A 21,261-nucleotide genomic window follows, 5' to 3' on the forward strand; every position below is an offset into this window, starting at 1 on the left:
AGCTATGGTGGCACTGTGATTCATTCGATATGCTGAACAAAACCTCATGTGCATACACATGTTCGTTTCCTGCTTATTGACTGACTGATTTGCCCTTGCTAAGCCTTCATTTGTGGCAGAGAAGTAATATGTCTGCATCTACTCTTGAACTATTTGTGGGGAAATACATGATCTGTGTATTAAGTTAATGAACCTGTCAGGGGGCTCACACATTGATTGCCAGGAGGAAGCACAGTGATCCTGTGATTCCTGAAATGTGGACTACTAAGTACAGACAGCCTTCTGTTACATTAAACTCTGGCATGTGTTATAACGTCAAGTTTAACACATATATTTCAGAATGACACACATAAGTCACAGAGTAAGTTGACAAGCAAGACATGTGTACACGTTAGCATTCGAATGAGCACTGAGTCCCAGTCTAGCGACCGCTTAGGTGGCGCAGCTGCTGCATGGCTGGCAGACAGCGCCGCACGTAGAGGACGCACGTAATTGCGCGGCGGCGCTTTGAATGATTGGCGAGTCACAACACTTTTCCCCCCTTTGAAATTGTTGCGCTGGTCCTGGTGGAGGTGTTCTGGAGATGGCTAACGTCCATAGGCCAGTGTCGAGGAGGAGGCTTCCCGTGCGGATGGAAGTGACCCCGATGATAACGGGTTGAGATGACAGGAGACGTAGGGGTCGAATCTGCTGGGGCTCCATGCACCAATCTGCCCGTTGCGGCAAGTCCAGTTGATATAACAGGAGACATGGGCGATGTGTCGGCGTCCGTTGGAGGAGGAGATGAGTAGATTAGCTCTGACAGAGGATGGTCATCTGGTTCCTGCATGGGCACATCTCCCGGTGGCATCCGTTCTTGTGCTGGCATCGCGATGACGGTGAGAGGGCTGCGTTGTGAGTATTGAGAGATGCCAAGATCTCGAGCATCAGGTAGAGCCGAAGGTGGTGTAGCGACATTCGGAACAGTTGTTGCCGGCACACGAGGCCGAAGCTAGTCCGAATGATGCACTGCAACAGCTGTGTCCATCTGGATTTCATACATGCGTCAGCCATGGTGTCGTAAGATGCAGCCCGGGCTCCATTTTGGCCGCCTGCCATATCCCCGTACCTAGACGAGGTCGTTGGCGGTGAACTGGCCAAGTGAAGGCACCTGCGGCCGTGAGGTGGAAGGCTGCAGAAATTGCAGTAGCGTGTCGTCCATGTAAGAGCTCAGCCAGGCTGTGGTCACCCATGGGGGTGAAACGGTAAGACGCCAGAAACTGGAGAAGCGCATCATCAGCAGCAGAAGTAGTCAGAAGTTTCCGCATCTGAGCCTTAAATGTGCGGACCAGTCGTTGGGCCTCACCGTTTGATTGTGGATGGAATGGTGGGGCCGTGACATGCAAATTCGGAAGAGGCAAATTGCGGACCATTATCAGTAACTAGAGGGGAGGCATTCCAAAGAAAAAATGTGGGTGAGAGCACTGGTGGTTGCTACAGTGGTAGGCGACCATCAGAAAAACGGTGCACCGACCCCGTATTGAGAGGCATCTGTGGCAAGAACAAGATGTTGGCCAGGTTGATAAGTAGCCAGGCACGGGGCCTGTTTCAGCATAGTCTTCAATTTCTGGAAAGCCGCATCGCATGACGTGGACCAGTGAAAAGGCACGTTTTTATGCAACAGGCGATGCAACGGCTGAGCCACCGAAGCCACAGACAGTAAAAACTTGTGATAGTATGCTATTTTCCCGCAAGAAGGCCTGCAGTTCCTTAACAGATGTAGGGCGAGGAAGGGCATCGATCGCAGTGACAGTTTGCTGAAGCAGATGAATACCATCCAGAGAGAGTTGAAACCCCAAGAACGTGATAGATGCCTGAAAAAATTGTGATTTCCGAAGATTACACTTAAGATCGGCAGTCTGTAAGACATGAAAAAGTGTGCGGAGGTTTTGAAGATGTTCTTCAGTGGTGGACCCAGTGACAACAATGTCGTCCATGTAATTGATACACCCAGGGACAGGGAGCAATAATTGTTCCAAGAATAGTTGAAAGAGAGCAGGGGTGCTAGCAATCCCGAATGGCAAGCGTTGGTATTGATAGAGGCCGAAAGGTGTGTTAAGGACCAGAAACTGCCGGGAAGCAGCGTCGAGGGGAAGTTGATGATAAGCTTCTGACAGATCAATTTTAGAAAAATACTGGCCTCCAGCACGTTTAGTGAACAGTTCTTCAGGACGCGGCATAGGGTAAGTGTCGATGAGGCACTGAGCATTTACAGAGGCTTTGAAATCGCCACAGAGATGAATATCACTATTTGGTTTAGCAACAACGAGAGGAGGGGACCACTCACTGGAAGTGACAAGAAGCAAGATCCCTGAAGTAGTGAGACGATCCAGCTCCCATTTTACCCGATCACGAAGGGCCACAGGAATGGGCATAATATGAGCTTCAAAGTCGTTTGCACGGCCTAACCCAGGAGAAAAAAGGACAAAAATGTCGTCAAGGAATCCAATTTGGCATAAGGAATAGCATCAGACGATATTGACAGAGTCATCTATGGAGAACCCAAAAACACGAAAGGCATCGAAACCAAAAAGATTCTCTGCATTACTCTGGTAGACCACAAATATGGGAACAGTGCAAATGACGGATTTGTAAGCTACCTTAGCATTAAACTGTCCCAAGAGAGAAATCTTCTGTTTATTGTACGTCCATAATTGCCGAGTGGCAGGTGACAGGAGTGGAGAACCCAACTGAAGATATGTCTGAGAATTAATTATAGTGGCAGCAGAACCGGTATCCACCTGCATGCGAACATCACGACCAAGGATTTGGGCAGTGAGGAATAACTTCCCTGAAAGGGAAGAAGTGCAATTGACATACAACACAGAATCAGAATCAGCGTCGTGTTCATGAACATCATGTATGCGGTCGGATTTGCAAACAGAAGACACATGACCTTCCTTTTTGCAATTTTGACACACAGCCCAACGTTGGGGACAATCCTCGTGTGAATGTTTCGTAAAACACCGCGGACATGAAGGAAGTTGTCAGGGGTTTTGCTGCAGTTTCTTAGTGGGTTGTTTACGGTTAGGCTGAGGCTGCGCGTGGGAGCGCACTGCTGCCACGTCGGCCGGCAGGGACGTGCCGCACGCGTCGTCAATGGCGCACAGAGGTTGTATTTCCCTGACATCACCCCATGCCTCTATTTGTGCCCCAGCGGCGTGAGAAATTTCAAAAGACTGCGCAATGGAGAGAACTTCATCTAGACTCGGATTTGCCAACTGAAGGGCACGTTGCCAAACTTCTTTGTCGGGCGCCGACCGGATAATAGCATTCCGTACCATGGAATCGACATAGGATTCCTTGTGAGCATCAGTAACAAATTAACACTTTCGACTGAGGCCTTGAAGTTCAGCAGCCCAAGTGCGATAGGATTGACGTGGCTGTTTTTGACAACGATAAAAGGCAACACGAGAGGCTACCACATGCGTTTGCTTTTGAAAATAGACAGACAGAAGTGAGCACATTTCAGCAAAGGACAAAGACGCAGGATCCTTCAAAGGAGCCAATTGCGACAACAACTGATACATTTGAGGTGAAATCCAGGAAAGGAACAGAGACTTACATGGTTGTTCGTCCGTGACATGAAGTGCCAAGAAGTGCTGTCGAAGACGTTTTTCATAATCAGACCAGTCTTCCGCCGTCTCATTGTAAGGAGGAAAAGGAGTTATAGCCAACGCCGAGAAATGCCCCGCATTTGACGCCGCAATAAAATCACTAATCGCCGCTGTTAGAAGCATTTGCTGTTCAAGGAGATTTTGCAATAGTTGCTCGACAGTAGCCATGGAAACCTGTGGGTCAAAGGTGAAAAGGAAAAAATCCACTATCTCATTGCCAATTGTTATAACATCAAGTTTAACACATATATTTCAGAACGACACCAACACATATAAGTCACAGAGTAAGTTGACAAGCAAGACAAGTGTACATGTTAGCATTTGAATGAGCACTGAGTCCCAGTCTAGCGGCCGCTGCTCAGCTGGCCGCTTAGGTGGCGCAGCTGCTGCATGGCTGGCAGACAGCGCCACATGTAGAGGATGCGTAATGAATGATCGGCGAGTCACAACAACATGTCTGAACAACCACCATGAGGCATAACTGCAGTGGAATGTTTGTTTCAGAGAGAGGTAGTCTAGGCTAGATGGTACAAATCTCTGTTTCAAAAAAATAGAAAAAAACTGTCTCATTGTGTACTGATTGGATGAATTACCACTAAGCTAAAACAACTATTAGTGGGCAACCTCTGGAGATCCATTTGCAACTCAGTTGTATAAGAACTACGCTGCCAGAGGGCGTGGGTGGACTCTATAGACCCCTAGCTATTCACAGAAACACCACGAAGCCTCACAAAGACACACAGAAATCTCAATATTATGAGTGAGCCATTAAGAGATCACAGATACCCACACAGCTAAATTGACGTGGCACAAAAATCTCCCTGTAAATCCTGAAGGAAAATTTAATCTTGATTATTGTAACAGGCCACGACACAGTCAGATAGTCTTTGTTGTAATGGTGAGAGGAGGGTGGCCTTTGGAGAAAGTATCCCCCTTAATCAAGAAAACACTGGGAAATATAAGTGGTACTGTAATGAAATCAATCAATTGACTTTGCAGTGATATGCTTTTGATTGAAACTGTTAAGTTTCGCCCAGTGAACAGGCTTTTTTGCTTGCTAACAATTTTGGTCAAAATGCTCTGTCAGTAGAAAAATGCAGTACTTTAAATTTCAGTAATAAGTTGTAGACATTGTGGATATGTGCAATGCTGAACTTCAAGAAGAGGGTGATTCCATCTCAAATCACACGAGTCTTGTCAACTCGTGGTCATGAATTTCTGTGGAAAAAATATGTATTAGGCCTCTATATCATAAGTGTTCAGAAGAAAGAATTTTTGTTTTATCTTGGTTTTTGTAAATGCTACTGCCCTTTGAAAAATGTATATTTTGTAAATAATTCTGAAACAGTAGAGAACAAAAAAAATATAACTAATAAACCTAATGGATTGGAGACCTGGCATATGTTTTGCGTTAAAGCTCCCTCTTAGTGTGTCAAAATTTAATTGATACCTGCACACTTGTGGGCTTCCTTTAACTTACAAATTTAAGACAAAAATAAGAAATTTCAGTTCATTTTTCCAGTTTTTTTAAAGTCACAGAACACTATTTTTCCTGTCATGTTAACAGATACTACTGATGTAATTATAAATAGAATCTTCTCTGCTCCAGCTATCTGTATTATGTAAATATTTATTACAAAAAATACATTTTAATGAGCTTTTACAAATTATTTACTCAATAACTCCAACTGAAAACTTTTGAAAATTACACAAAATATCGTTTGGTTAATATGTTAGTAGCCAGTGCAAACACAGTGGGCAATATTTTACTGTGTACAGTGTTAAAAATTTTTCAACATTTTGCATATTTCACATCACTAAATTTCTAGTGTAAAATATCCATGTTGGCAACACTGTTTCCAGTGCTCTTCTGTTTATAACAAAGGTGTGAAAACTTGCACATAAACTCTTCTCCATTGAGTTTTGTGTGTGGTTTGAACTTTTTGTTACAACGATGTCAGGTGAGGAAATACAATAGTGAAAGAGTGAGGTGTGTGTGGACTATGAAAAAAGACACAAGAAGGTGATGTTTAAGAAAAGTGTTAAACACTTAAGAGTTGTTGGAACACCGTCAGAGGTACTGCAGAAATATCTTGGTCCTCAAGTAATGGTATTAGCATCACATCCATCGTGCGGGAATTGTTACACTCACTACAAGAGAAATTTATTGACAACCCACCTGAACGATCACCATCACCCAAATGTGAAACTGAATAAAGCAGTGCATATGTTAATATTCCTGGGTGTGAAGTTGTTGTATTGAATGTTAGCATTTCTACTGCAGTCCCTTCTATATCCCCCCTTAAACATCCAGGAAAGGTAAGAAGCCCAAGAAGAAAACAGTATATAAAAAGATAAGTGAAAGAAACTGAAACAAGTTTTACACAAGCAACATCTTCAAAACTTTGTGAAGTGTATAATAATGTAGATGCACTTGGTGCAGAACCTGAAGATAGTGATACGTACATGAAATGTGATGTGTGTTTCAAAACCTGAATACTTCTAACTCAGTAGCCACCTACATTGACAAGGTACAGTTACTGACATGGATTCCAGATAGCTGCTCTAAGCAGCAGATGCAGATATACATATCCGCCTCCTCACATTATTTGATTTCAAAAGATCATAAAATAAAGAATGAGAAACGTATTTGGGCATGCCCAGATTCTCACTATGGGCATCTCTTGCAAGATGATATGCTGGTGCTCTGCAATATTACTTAAGTGATGACAAAGTTTGCAGTAGGCAAAGTCCTAACCAGGCTGATGTTATCTCTTTTAGTGAGAATGGTGAAAAAGTTAAAAAGATAAATGACAAGATCAATAAGAGAAGCATATCTTTTAATGGAAAAGGAGAACCTGAATTTAAAAATTAGTCTCACAAAATTCTACTCCTTACGGCCAAAATGGGTCAAATAACAATCTGTGAAGGAAGTATGCAATTTATTTACTGCACTAATTTGAAACTTGTTTGTTTCGCCATAAGCAGTGTCACAGGGAAGAAGTGTGCAGAGTTAGACCTGATGTGTTTGTGTATATGTCAAGAGCTGTAAGAGAAATGTTGGTTGCAGAAGTGTGCAACGTGTCCTGGTGCTGAAGTGATGACTATTGAAACATGACACCATAAGGATGCTGACAATGGCATAACCTATGCATTGTGGGAGGGAGGAGGGTTGGTGAAGAAGACGATAGAGCCAGAGAAGTTTGTTACAGGGGTTAGGCATTGGGTCATGAAAGGAATAGCTCACCATCATATCCAGAGGATTCAGAGACAAGCCATAGCAGAAGTGAAATCAGCCACATCTCAGAAGATTGACACATTAGTTCTTCATTTCGACTTTGCTGAGAACTGGTCTGTTGCTTTGCAGACTGAAATTCAAAGTTACCACTGGCATACATCACAGGTGTCAATATTCACATGTGTTGTTTACTTCCTTGGAACATCACAGTGTTTTGCTATTTTCAGTGATGCTCTTGTTCATAACAATGCACATGCATGTCATGCTATCAATATGTTGGTTGATGACAAAGCATCAAGAAGCCATGCATTTCCTAAACATGTATGTGACTTATGGTGCAGAATTTCATTTTAAAAACAGTTTTCAGCTTTATGAGCGTGGTCAACACTGTAGTGCAGGAATTGAGACAAAAATGGAATATTTTCAGCAACAGGTCATGGAGAAAGTGCATATGGTGGGAGAGGAGATCTCAGTAAACATATTGCAACAAGATTTAATCTCCAGCATATAGCTGTTGATGCCATAAGAGATGCTACTGGATTTGTACAAATCATATCAACATTAGTAACAAACACGAAACTCTTAATTCTAAACGAAAGTACATTAAGGGAATCCCATTTAAAACAAAGAGAAGATTGTTCTGCTACAAAATGCGTGGTAGAAGTTCAATCAGGTCACTAATAGGTTGCATCCTAGAATGGCACATACATTGCAAGAACAGTTCTCCATGAAATGCAGCCTGTTACTGTATCTGAAATGCAGAGACCAATGTATATATTAGGAGACTTTGTAGTGAGCTACTTCATTTCTTGTGTGTGTGACAATCAGTGGTGGGTGGGGCAGATAATAGGTCTTCTCATGAGCTGCAGATATAACAGTCTCCTTTATTATGACACACCATGGTCCTGCTAATGATATCAAATGGCCATCATCCAAAGACCAATGTGCCGTCCCAAGTACTGCTCTTGTTGGATCATCCTTGTCCGTGTGCAAATTCAGCTCAGTTACTCAAGTTCAATGAGAAGCAGATGAAAAAACTAATGAAATATTTTCAACAGTGCAGTGTTGCTTGTTACATTGTAGGCAATTTTAATTCATGGAAAGTCATGAACAAGTAAAATCATGACAGAAGATGATGATAATTTTGTGAATAATATCATAAAAAGGAAAATGGGTATAAACATTCTATATATGTTATTTTTGTTACAAAATTCTTTCGAACAAAATTATGACTTGTTTTACCCCTCACTCATAATGTTGTGAAGTAATTAGTTTGATTGAGAGATACCAGTTTTGCACAACATTTACTTAAAATCAAGGCTTAATTTAAATATTCAAGTGTCCATTGTTTTTTGACCTAGAGAGTAGAGCTACATCTACATAAAAAAAATTCTCACATTTTGTACAAACAAGTATTGCCCACTCTGATTGTACATTCCCTAAGTACAAAGACCAACTAACGTCCCATGAAATTTTTAGAAGATTTAGAATGGGGGTTTTGGAGAAAATACTTTCTAAATATCCAAAAGATTTCAGTTTCTCTCATCTTTATGTACAATATTTTGACAGTTTACGAATTTCATGTATTGATGTCATAGCTGACAGTTAGCAGTCCTTGCACTTTATCATTTCTCAAAGCAGTTAACATCCTGTGACTATTCATATTTTCAAAACACAATTTAGAAATTTGAAAAAGTTACAAATTTTCATAGCTTATTTTTCAAAAACAAGGAAAATTTAGAAGTGTGTGTGCATTAATCATGTCTCATAGTGTTGAGAACAAAGTATTTATTAAAAATAAATACAGATCTCAATTACTTTTGGTTTCCTTATTATAATTTTTCGATTTTCGCTTTCGTTATGACATTTTCACAAATACTCTCAGTTGGAGAGGTCTGTAGTGTTTTAACAAATCATCAGAAAATCAAAAATATTGTCGTTTTGGAGAGGTATCATGTGGAACTTCAACATATGTTCTTTTCAGCAAACTTTGAAATAGTGATGACACATTCACTCTTGACCTGTATGATTTGAGATTAAATCGCCCAAGAGTGGAAAATGGAAGGCATAACAGAAGTTCAAAACATGATGAGGAGAGTGAATGGTGAGCTGCTGAAGAGTGCCACTTTCTTTCTAATTTTCAACTCACCTTTACTTTCAGAACACATCAAGGCTGCATTTATTTGACTGGCAGTAAGACCTTATGTACCCAATCCAGTCTGGTGCTGTAAATATCAAAGATTGCTCACACCGCAGTAAGTTATGATGGAAAGGCTTTGTGTGTGGCAAATACAAGAAAGTTGCCTATGAAGCAGTCATGGTATTCGGTGATAGACTTCTGTGTAAACATCTCAGGTAGTCAACCAGGAATTTCCTGGTGTTTTTAGATGAAAATAAAATTCAGGAAAGGAAAGTGACAAGGAGAATTTTCTGTACAGAAGCAAAACAAGAACGCAAGGCCCTGCAACCTCATGTTTTCTCAACTGTCTTTGCTGCCACTCAGAAAAACTGTAGTAAAAGTTAATTCTGTCACGAAAACACAGCCAACAGATTTTGGCACAAACTCCTATACATTAAACGTACATCCAGTAATACCCATGCTATTAAGCCTGCAGCTACTTCTAAATCAGTTCCAACCAAGACCCCTGCCAAACTGTGGTAACAACACTCAGCTACAAAGACAGATGCAAAAAGCATCATGATGACACAAGATGAAATCCATGCCCAAAAACTGTTGTAATTCAAAGAAACACAGCACGAAAGCATCAGATAGGTGGAGGTTAGTGGTAATCAATGAAGATTACTATGAAATGAAATTAGATACATACACTGCCAAAGTGGGAGGTAATTGTACTTCTCCATCCACTGTACAACACATTTGAACAAAACATGGTAGAAGAAAACCACTCATGATTAATGGCTCCTATACTGCAATGGAATATTATAATAATGTATGAAAAGTTCTGTTGAGAATTGTGAATTATATTGGAATATAGGAGACGACTCACCGAAAGGCAAAAGCACTGTGTCGTTGATAGGTACACAGACAAGAGGTACAGTTACCTTAGGTGTCAACTAGAATGAACAGCCGCCGCCAAACTGTTGCAAAAATTATGGTGGACCACCCAGTGGCATGGCATGCAACAGAGCTCAACGTGCAAGATTTCAATGACTACTTCACAACTAGTGCCATCTGGATCACCACCACCACCACGTACAGCACACCTTTCACTCCTGTAACCTCTTAGAGGAGAAGGGAAAATGCCAGGTGAAAGAGACTAAGCCGTTTATCATCTGCTCTAGGTGGCAGCTCATAACAAAAGAGATGTTTCTTGATCGTGGCTCCAAGAGCCCTCAGTCTCACAAGTCAGGTGACCCTGCAATGTGATTTGATTGGCAGGGTGGTTTTGCTGATGATTATTTGGCCTAGTCCAGCATGAGCCAGTCAATTGTTGTTGCATCACCTGAAGGGCAACATACGAAAAGGCGGCATCTTTGTAAAATTTAAGTTATAGAAATTACTTGCATTCAGGAGCTGGGAGCACCTCATATGCCTCCTCCCCACTCTCTGAAAGAATGCAACACAGGTGAATTCAACAGTCTCAATGGATGTCAGATGTGGGATTGACAATATACAATTTTCATTTAACAATTCAAATCTTGGAATGTGAGTGTAATTGTTATGTCACTGTGTGGTGACTACAGTTCTCAACACAGGACTGAGATGGTGGCTGCATTACAAAGTTAGATGAACCTGGTTTCAGAGACAGCTTTAAGGAATACAAGCATCTGAAACACTCGTACAAGGATTAGGCCATAATATAAAATTGGTTGATACATGTTTACAGGTCGGTTCTTAAGATTTCTAAAGGAACTGAATGATTGACTTCCAGCATTATTAAAGGATGTTACAGACCAAGTCAATTTGTAATAGAATAGGGGTTTTGTGACATTGGAAGGTCTTCTTATCAGACTGCAGGCAGTTTTTTAAGACAGCATCGGCACACAGTATCCAATGTGCTCAACAGTGGCCTGGTAACCACCTCGGTGACACCAAGTGGTTTACATGATGATAAGGCAGTTTGAAGTCATGGAACAGAATTTTGGAGCACAATAGTTTGTTTTAAATGTAATCAGGAAGCATTACAAGTAAACTGTATTTAGAGTTTGGTTGCACCATTGATTACATCCTCTAAGTGATGTTTTAACTATTTAATTGATCAAAGAGAAGTTGCAAAACTGAAAATATAGCAGTGTGCAGAAGGTACAAAGGCTGTTAATTGATTAAATCTTTTTGAGCATTGGCCAGAATGATGTATGAAATTAGATTTAAGTAACAAAAGTCTAAAATGACAATTGCAAAATGTGACACTTCTCATTGCTGTAATGAATCTTATAAAAAAAATAATAAATCATTTACAATAAACACCTGAAGAGTGATTTCATTGACTCAAAGTTCGACTATCACAACAATAATTTAATTAATTTCAGTTAAACTGAATAGAAAGACTGTAAAAATAGCTCGTGGCAAAACATCAAATGAACAAATGAGGCCAATCATAAATGACTATTAATTGAAACAGTGGCAAAAGCAAGCATTTCATATGACAAATACAGAATAGTAATAGTTTTAACTGAAGGAAAAAAATCCTAGGTGATATTACAAAGCCGGCTGCTGTGGTCGAGCGGTTCTAGGCACTTTAGTCCAGAACCACGTGACTGCTATGGTCGCAGGTTTGAATCCTGCCTCGGGCATGGATGTGTGTGATGTCCTTGGGTTAGTTAGGTTTAAGTAGTTCTAAGTCCAGGGGACTGATGACTTCACATGTTAAGTCCCATTTTGCTTAGAGCCATTTGAACCATTTGAGACTACAAAATTAGAGTTCATGACAGTGCAAAAATAAGTCATCTTTAACTTTTACATTTCACCTCATTACAGGCGACAAGAATTTGGCCAAGGCACACGATGAGCTGGAGTCGCTGTACACATTCTACTACTGTGTGAGACAGCAATATACTTTTGTGCTCAGTGTCAGAAAATCAAGCAGGACAGAAGTTACTGTTGGAACAGTTATGTTAAGTAGAATATTCTAGAATATTGTAATGTGGGTGGTAACTTGATATACTGAGATTTGTTGGTGTGCCTGTGTCATCAACTAGTCCAAGGACTTAAACAATTCAGTGTTGTTAATATCCAGAAGAAATGATAAAGCAGAATGTGTACTGAGAGAGAAGTTAAATCCCAGAATGAATAACATCGATGGATTGGTAGTGGTATCCAAAGTTTCTTTCAACTGTGTGGAGAAGGGAATTTATCTCCCAGGATATAGCAATGGAATGCTTTGAATGGAAGACCATTGTTAGCCAGCATTACCTGGTATGTGTGTGGGGTGAAATTACGATTGTAACACAAGAGTGTAGCCACAATGGGGTATGGAATGGCATACAACTAGCTAATTCTTATGTAGTAGACAAAAATTGTTGTTAATTCGACAATCAGTCAGGGACCAATTGAATTTGTAGTGTCTGAGACAAACTGTCTTCAGTATGTTCCAAGAAGAAACAGAGCCTACAAAACGATTCTGAAATGCGAAACCAATGTCTATTTAGTGAATGGGCGCATGGAGCAATGCTGTGTTGTGCTTATTCAGTGGCAGTTGAACAATAGGTGGTTCAGTTTGGTAGTGTGTGGGATGATATCTCTGCAGAGTGCTTCAAAACAACAAAGCAGCGTACTGTGCAAAACTGGCGTGTGATCTGCACTTTCTGTAAAGCAAGTTTTCAAATTCATAAATGTGGAACATAACTTCACCATACCAGACAATGGTGAAAATTATGTAACAACAGTGTCTCAACATAGCAAAATAATGCCAACATATGAAAAAGCCATTCACTAGTAGAGGCAGATGATAAAATGTAAATAAATAAGTAGATGTGGGATGATGGGGAGCACGTATCATGCAAATGTAAAAGTAATGACCCATTAGTAGCACAGGGGCATGCATGCTTGTTGTGGGGAATTGAAGTAAACCTCAATAAAAAGGAATGGTGCACAGTGGAGAAGCAGGATCAGCTGTGTGGCTGGCATTTTTTGATGAAGGCCAGATGTCTGCACCGAGTAGGCTGTTGCCAATAGCAGCACTGCATTGGGGAGAAGTTCTGTCCAGGCAGTGGTTATATCAAATTAACATGCCTATATCTTAACTAGTCAGGGCCTGATTGAGGCAAAGACACAACAGACTTATCGATATAGCTAAAAAATAGTGACATAGAAATACTAGTGCTATCTGCCACCTAAGACTCATGATAAAATTTGATCTCAGTGTAGACCGCTAATTGTACAGTGGGGTAGAATGTAAATTATAGCGAAGGGAACTCATTGGTTGTTGTGTAACAGTTCCGGTGCACATGGGCTTTTTATCTGAATGGTTCTTTCTTAGTTTTGCCAGAAATTGTTTATTTTCTTCAAAAAAAGTTGCGAATTCAGCTAGAATAGGGAAAGATACTTCCTGATCTGACTTATACAGGTGCTGAAGTTTCTTTCCAGTTTCCGCCTTTATAAGGGACACAACTGAGGCAGAATTTATGGAAACTGTCCTTTCAGGCTGTTCATTTTCTTATAATGCTATTATCTCATCACTATTTGCTTTGTGCACTTTGGCAGGTGTGGTACCCTGGGGAATTGTAACATCTCTGCTTCCAAAATTATCTGTGTTCACTGGCAAACACTCATTCAAGATAAACTGGGCTTCATAGGCGTCTGTTTACCATCTAAAATTCTGTTTCTTGTTAATGGATCCACTAAGAAAATATCTCCATTTAAAAAAACTTTTTTCACCCCTGTCCGAATGATTTCCCAGTACTGCCCAATATTTTCTCAAATTTCTTTAACTTCAGTACTGCATTACATGATTTAGTGTGTTGTCAGAATGAGGCCAATATTTACAGTTTTGTAAAAGCGTGAGGTAAGGGAATAAAATATGCATGTAGAAATGCGCTCCCCTGTGTGCAATTTACTGTCTATTTTAATATATTGATAAGTAACCATGCTCCGGGTTGTCATTGAAAGACTGTCTTATCAAGTCTCTCATGTGTATCCATGCGTCATGGGTCATTGTCTCAAGGAAATTGCTTCTGAGGAAATGCTTTATTCTCACTAAGCCTTTAGTTAATATTCTGTTTGGACACTTGGTAACCATGTGCCTTAAAATCATCATCATGATTTAAGTCAATGAAGTTTAAAGTATTAGAGAGGTGAGACTGATTTCTCCATTCAAAAGATTCTTTGCATAACAGATATTGAAGTAATTTCAATAACATGTAAAGCAATAAAGAATATTGATAAATTCCATGATTATGTCAGTGGTGTTGCCAATGCATTAATAAAATCGACAGTATTTCGTCTCAGTTAAGTTACAAAGATGAATGTGCTGGTGGAAATACATTTCACAATTTTATTGATTCAAAGTGCACAAGTTCCCTTCTCTTCTCAAAGGATGAAAGATTGTGAGAAACAGTTTCTATTTATTTTGCTTTCATGCTATAGAGCTTCATAATCACATTAGGAAGCTTTTTCTGCTTTTACACTTCTCCAGAGCCATATGTACATTGTTTTTCACAGATTGACCACGTGCGTGCATGTTTGTTTGTTTGTTTGTTTGTTTGTTTGTTGGAGAGTGAGTGACAGCAGGTTGGCAGGCATTAGTTGATCACTGTCAGTGCAGCATCATAGCCAATATTGTTGTAGGTCTGTATGAAAATGCTTTTTGTGCACGATAATTAGTTTTTTTCTGCTCTAAATTTTATGTTTATGTGAATATGTTTCAGATTCTCTTGGTGGAAATTCTAAAACCTTGATGGTGGCAAATATAGGCCCAGCTAGCTACAATTATGATGAAACACTTACAACACTGAGATATGCCAATCGTGCCAAAAACATTAAGAATCAGCCCAGAATTAATGAAGATCCTAAAGATGCCCTGCTGCGTGAATATCAAATGGAAATAGCTCGACTCAAGGTATGTTGGGATGAGTTTTATTTATATATTGTTCTATTACACCGTGGCACCTCCTTGATAGTGTAGTATAAAGACTGATCAGTAATAATTATTACCATATGTAACTGTTTTACATTTTCTCCCTAATTGTTCATCTGCCTCAACATGTTAACTCATTTTTTGCCTTACTCATGCTTGTGACATGTAAATGCATTGCACCACTGAACACCTCTTTGTAGACCCTTGGCATGTTAACGTGATATTTTAAGATGGAGGATGGACTCTCATTTACAGTTCATTGACACGTTTGTGCAATATCATACCCTCCACAAACTCTTACAGTGGTGGTTGGGAAAAATACTTTATCTGTGTACATACCTTGCAGTATTAGACTAACCTAAAACTTAAATCCCATGGTGATTATTGAGAAGTGTCACGAGAGGCTTTTCTCGTACACTGGAAATGTACATCTTGAATTTTGTCAACTTTAAGAGTTGTCTAAAAATATCTGTACCAGATTCAAGCATCCAGATGGATGTGATTAAGTCTATTCTACATAACAACAAATGTTTCATCTTCATGATGTGTTATCAGAAGTGCAGAGAATAAAGATATGTGTGCGAATTCTTCCACACTACACTCTGTTTTTACCCTAGTTTCTCAGAGGAAAGCATATTTAGTTTATTTCAACACTTTTATTGAACTCCCTTTATTTCCAGACAGTAAATTCAGTTATCACCTATAACCATGTAAAACATAAAAAAGGGTTGAGGGCGGTCTCATGGCACTCTGTCCTGCATATAATCCAAATATTGTTATATGTCTGACAAAAGAAAATTCAAATATAGTTCTGCTGCAGAAAGTTTACCTGCCATAGAATTGTTTCAGTTAGTTGCTGGACAAGGAATCTAGAAAAAAGTTTTGTTAATACGCTTTGGTGTGCAATGTTCATAATTATGAGATTACTCATCTTTTTGTTTGATGCTGAAGTCACTGTTGTCATCATCATTGTCATCGTTGTCATCTTTGTTGTAACTTGTTGTTCTGTATATAAATTGGGACATGTTATCTCCAAGATATTCCCTGGGTCCAGAAAGTGTTTAATGGCAATATGTTAATCGTCTTCATTAAGCAAAATCATCAATAATGCCGATTAGCTGTGCTCTCAAAATAACATAAACTGGTATTAAATTTAACTTTCTCAAAATGAGGCATCAGATTAAAATAACGTAATCATGCTTTCTTCACTTTTAAGTAATCATAAAAAACAATGTCCACATTTCTTGATACATTAATAATATATCACTTGGACACTTCGGAGACAGGTTACATTTTGACTACTCTCTTCCATGGCAGAATATTGGATCCCCACTACTACTGCTCACAGTAGTGTAAACATTTATATTGATAGTTCATGGAGTATGATTCACATTGATATACACAGGGTGTCTCAGGAAATAACCCCTGCAGTGTCAGGGGCTAGAATAGACTTGCGGCCCTTCCTTGCCTGTCATAAGAGGCAACTAATCAAGGGCCCCCCTCTCCCGTCTTGTGATTGTTTTCGGACTTTTGAAGGTTTTTTTTTCACTTTTCTCGTTTTTATTTTTAACTGTCCTCCCCTCCCCCTCCGCCTCCCCCCTGGCCACTCCCACCCGCCTTTTTTAATTTCTGGTCCCCTTTTTGAGTTTGACCTCCACTTTCCAAATTTTACCTAAGTGTGGGCCATTTGGGCACTAACTCCCCACTGTGTGCTGTTATCTTTTGCACCTACCAATCAAGTGGATCTACCTCTGCACCCGAAATCCAGAATGGCAGACTGTCTGTTGTGGTGGGGTTGTCATGTACCCTCTTGGTGGTAGCCCCCTGACAATGCAGGGATTGAACTGCCGATGCCTAAGCTATGACCTTCCCATGTCAGCCAAGGAGTAGGTGCCTGTCCACTTCGGGGTACTGAGGCTCCACGCAATGGCTATTGTGTCAGGTGGTCTTGGCCTTCGTGGGGTGGTACCCATAAGAAGAGCCTCCAATTGGAGTGAGTGTCTTTGGGGCAGATGATCCACAATGAAAAGGACAAACTTATGGTGGCCGTACAAACACGGCTGTCTCATCAGTCAGGAACAGTTACTTTAATGCAGAAGTTTACAATCCTACAGCATTTTCGTCATTGACTGTGCCTCAAGATGAGAGCCAGGCAAGCAGAAATGGAAGTGGACAGTTTGCCGAGTTCTTGATTTGTTCCGACACTGATGGTGGCTGTTTCACTTCAGTGAAGCCAGTGTTTTTCATTGAAAATACTGAAGATTGGTTTGGGGAGTTTTTGGCACTAGAGAAGATGAGAAATGGATCTTTGCTGATTGAAACATCACACACCAACCAATCACAGGCCCTTCAGGCCTGTGTCAAGTTAGATGAGACACCAGTCACCATTTCTCCTCACAACAAGCGCAATAGAATTCAAAGTGTTAGCTTCCCACAGGACCTAACACTTACAAACTGATGAAGAGCTGCGTAATAATCTGGCATAGTGTGGACTCCATTTTGTTTGCCACATCCAGAAGGGACCCGAGAATAATAGAGTGGACACTGGAGCTTTTCTCCTAGCCTTCTATGGCAACATTTTGCCTGAGAAGGCTAGTGAATGCTTTATGGGTGTGATGTCAGGCCTTACTTTGCCCCTCAGATGTGATGCTTTAGGTGCCGAAGGTTCGACACATGTCCTCCCACTGTTCTGAGGCTATCTGTAGGGCATGTGGACGGGTGTCCCACAAGGGCAGCCCTTGTGACCAACCCCCTCAGTGTTTGTACTGTCCAGAACCGCTCCCTCCCCATCCACCGTAATTCTCAGTGTTAAAGACAGAAAAGAAAATTGAACACCTGTCTTATCAAGATGCAAGAAAAAAAGCTTGAAAAACTTCATCTGACTGACATGGTCTCCAATTTCGCAACTGCCATGTCATAGTCCACACCTCACAGGCCGCAGTCGAGCCTAAGCACACAGACAATGGATTGGTCAGTCTGGTGGACCTCGGTCTGATAGCAAAGTAATCACACTCATATTACCCATTTGCCACATTCTCAGACCTAACACCAATGCTCCTTCAATGGAACTGTAACAGCTACTATTGTAGCACTTCAGGTAACACAGTTTAAGCAGCACACCTCCCTGCTCTGAAAAGCTACCACCCTACTGTACCAGTCCTGTTAATGTTGAGAGAGCGTCTGGTGGGGCTTTACCTTCATACGACCTCAATTTTCAGTGAGCAGATGCCCTTACCACTGCACTAGAAGCCGTGGCCATTAGTGTCTACCTGTCAGTTCAGATGGCAGTATGTAATGTTTATCTACCCTATCTGCCACCAGGCAGGCCTTTCCATTATCACGAGCTGTAAGAGTTAGTGGCACAGCTCCCTGCCCCCTTCCTCCTATTGGGGGACTTCAGTACCCATTATCCTCTGTGGGGCGGCAACACTATGCCTCACATAGTCTGAGTACTAAAGCACCTCCTTTCAGAATTGGAACATCTGCCTACTGAACATTGGACCTGCAACCCGTTTCAGTTATGCCTATGGAATATTTTCAGCTGTTGATCTCACAGTTTGCAGCCCATGTATCTTATACCTGATTCAGTGGCGCATCCATGGCAATCTTTGTGACAGCGACCATTTTCCTATCGTTCTCTCCCTCTCCCTCTCCCTGTCCTTTCACAGACATTTAGAACATGCTCCACAATGGCCATTTTGGAAAGCTGATTGGCAGGCTTTCTCCTCTGCTGACACTTTTGCAGCTAGTCTTGTGATGGATATTGACAAATTGGTACAAGATTCTATTGATATTATTACTGATGCTGCAGCAGCGACAATAACCTACTCCTCCGGCTCATCTCGACAACCGCCAGTGCCATGGTGGTCTGAAAATATAGCCACAGCTATCGGGGAATTCTGCAGGGTGCTCCAACAGCACAAGCATCTTCCTTCTATGGATAATTTTATGACATTCAAAATACTCCAGGCAAAAGTGTGGTTTTTAATAAAGAAAAGGAAGCAGGGTTTGGGAGCATTTCAGTCTCGCACCCCATCGTCCCAAGTATGGAATAAACTCCACTGCATTTATGGTCATCCACCACCCATGGCAATTCCTGGCATCCTTGTCATGTTTTGCAGCACACTTCACAGAAGCGTCAACTTGCTGTAATTACCATCCTCATTTCCTGGCCCACAAATGCCTTATTGAGCACTGCCTGCTATCTTTCCATGCATGTGGCTCCCCGTCATACAGTATCACTTTTGGTGAATGGCAGCTTCACAGCACTTTGGCAGAGTGTCATGATACGGCCCCTGGACTCGACAAAATCCACACATTTTAATTGCATTTGGCCATAGGGCAGGAAGGTATTATTATTCCTGTCCTGAATCCAGGAAAGGGCCCACGTATTTTAACTATTGGCAAGTCTCTCTAATGAATTTGCTGTGTAACCTATTTGAGCAAATGGTCACTCACCATCTTTGTTGGTGCCTTGAAGATGGAGGGCGTATTCCAAAGCTGCTTTTGGGTCCACCACACATCACTTGGTTCATTTGCAATTCACAGTGCACAATGCTTTTGCACATTGCCAACATCTGATTGCTGTGTTCTTTGATCTACAGAAGGCGTACAATACCACCTTGTGACAACACATCCTCTCTACACTGCATGAGTGGGGCTTCCGATGCAGTTTACCCATTGTTATACAGAATTTCCTATCTTTTTTTCTTTTCTTTTTTTTTTTCCGGATCTGGATCGATTTGACTCTTGTCAACCACTATGTACAGGGAACTGGAGTTCCTCAGTGATGGGTTGTTAGTGTAATGCTGTTTACTATCGCCATCAATGGTATCTTAAATGCAGTGGCCCCCACAGTGTCTCCGTCACTGTAGATGGATGATTTTTGCCTATACTATGCCTTTGCATCACTGCGCACCCCTGAGTGCCAGCTTCAGGGGGTTGCCTGGTGAGTCCATGACTGGACCCTGAACCAAGGCTATCAGTTTTCCCCTGCAAAATCACAAGTTACGCATTTTTCTTGACTCCAGACTGTGCACCCACACCCATAAATTTATCTTGGTGACCAGTTACTTGAAGTCATTGGCAGTTTCCACTTCTTAGGTATTTTACTTGACCACAGGCTAACTTCGCTGCTGCATATCAGTCAGCGTAAGACTGCCTACATGAAGAAGCTGAATGTTCTCCATTTTCTTATCACTCCTTGTGGGACATGGATCACGATTTGATTATAGTGTTGCCGCCCCACAGAGGATTATGGGTACTGAAGTCCCCCAATAGGAGGAAGGGGGCAGGGAGCTGTGCCACTAACTCTTACAGCTCGTGATAATGGAAAGGCCTGCCTGGTGGCAGATAGGGTAGATAAACATTACATACTGCCATCTGCGATTTTTTGAAGCTCTGACTACGGATGTGTTACCTATAGGTGTGCAACATCAACCGTACTGAACCTGCTGGACCCTGTTCTCCACACTGGCATGCGGTTGGCAGTGGGTACCTTCCGCACGAGCCCTGTTGACTGCCTCCTAGCGGAAGCCCGTGTCCCACTGCTGCGGGTCAGGTGGCAGCAACTTCTGGCAAGTTATGCAGTCAGTCTGTCAGCTGCCTACCCACCCATGTCACTCAACTCCAGTCCACAAGCAGCAGTTCAGAGTGTGTGTACATCGCCCCAAACTGGGATCCAACTCGAAACTCTACTGAAGGACCTCCAACAGCCTCCCTTAGTCTGTGTTCCTAGAGCCCCCTCTAGACACCCCCAATGGGCTGTACCATGTCCTGTGATGCGAATAGACCTCTTTTCTTTCCCCAAAGGATGCTAATCCTACCCTTCTCCAACACCTGTTTCTTTCAGTCCTCCATGATTACTCTAATTCAGTATATATCTACACAGATGAATGGAAAGTCAGTGACAGGGTATCAAGACACTGGATCTGCGTTACACCAACAAAGGCGTAGATAACCTAGTGTTTTAAGCGAAAATAAATTAGACAAGACGGGATGCCTTGGAAAGAAGTCCACGAAAACCTGTGCACCTTTTGGCACTTCAGATTGGTGTGTCAAGAGCATCTGCTCACAGAGCTGTGCACAAACTGATATTGAAACCATAAAAAATAACGGTAATGCATCAACTGAGGAACTTGGATACTGTTGCTTGTTGTTGTTGTTGCAACTGGCTGTTGCAGCCTGTGCACAATGGGGACGTCGATCCTGAGATGCTTTCTCTCTGATGAAGCATGGCTGGGTTGGTTAGGGTACATAAATTCTCACAACAGTCATCGTAGGCACTCCAAAAATCCTCATGAATTACATTAACAACCTCTGTATGTGATGT

The 21,261-nt window shown here is 41.4% G+C and overlaps 1 protein-coding gene across 3 annotated transcripts in view; it reads left to right on the top strand.

The window, feature by feature from the left end:
- The window catches only part of LOC126299453 (kinesin-like protein KIF3B), a 156,512-nt gene that overhangs the window by 78,556 nt on the left and 56,695 nt on the right, over positions 1-21,261 (top strand). For all 3 annotated transcript variants that reach the window (XM_049991368.1, XM_049991367.1, XM_049991369.1), the window contains one exon: positions 14,722-14,912. In XM_049991368.1, coding sequence (XP_049847325.1) covers positions 14,722-14,912 — 191 coding nt within the window. The remainder of the gene's footprint in view (positions 1-14,721; positions 14,913-21,261) is intronic.

This window comes from Schistocerca gregaria, chromosome X (assembly GCF_023897955.1).
Source record: "Schistocerca gregaria isolate iqSchGreg1 chromosome X, iqSchGreg1.2, whole genome shotgun sequence".
NCBI classification, from domain to species: domain Eukaryota; kingdom Metazoa; phylum Arthropoda; class Insecta; order Orthoptera; family Acrididae; genus Schistocerca; species Schistocerca gregaria.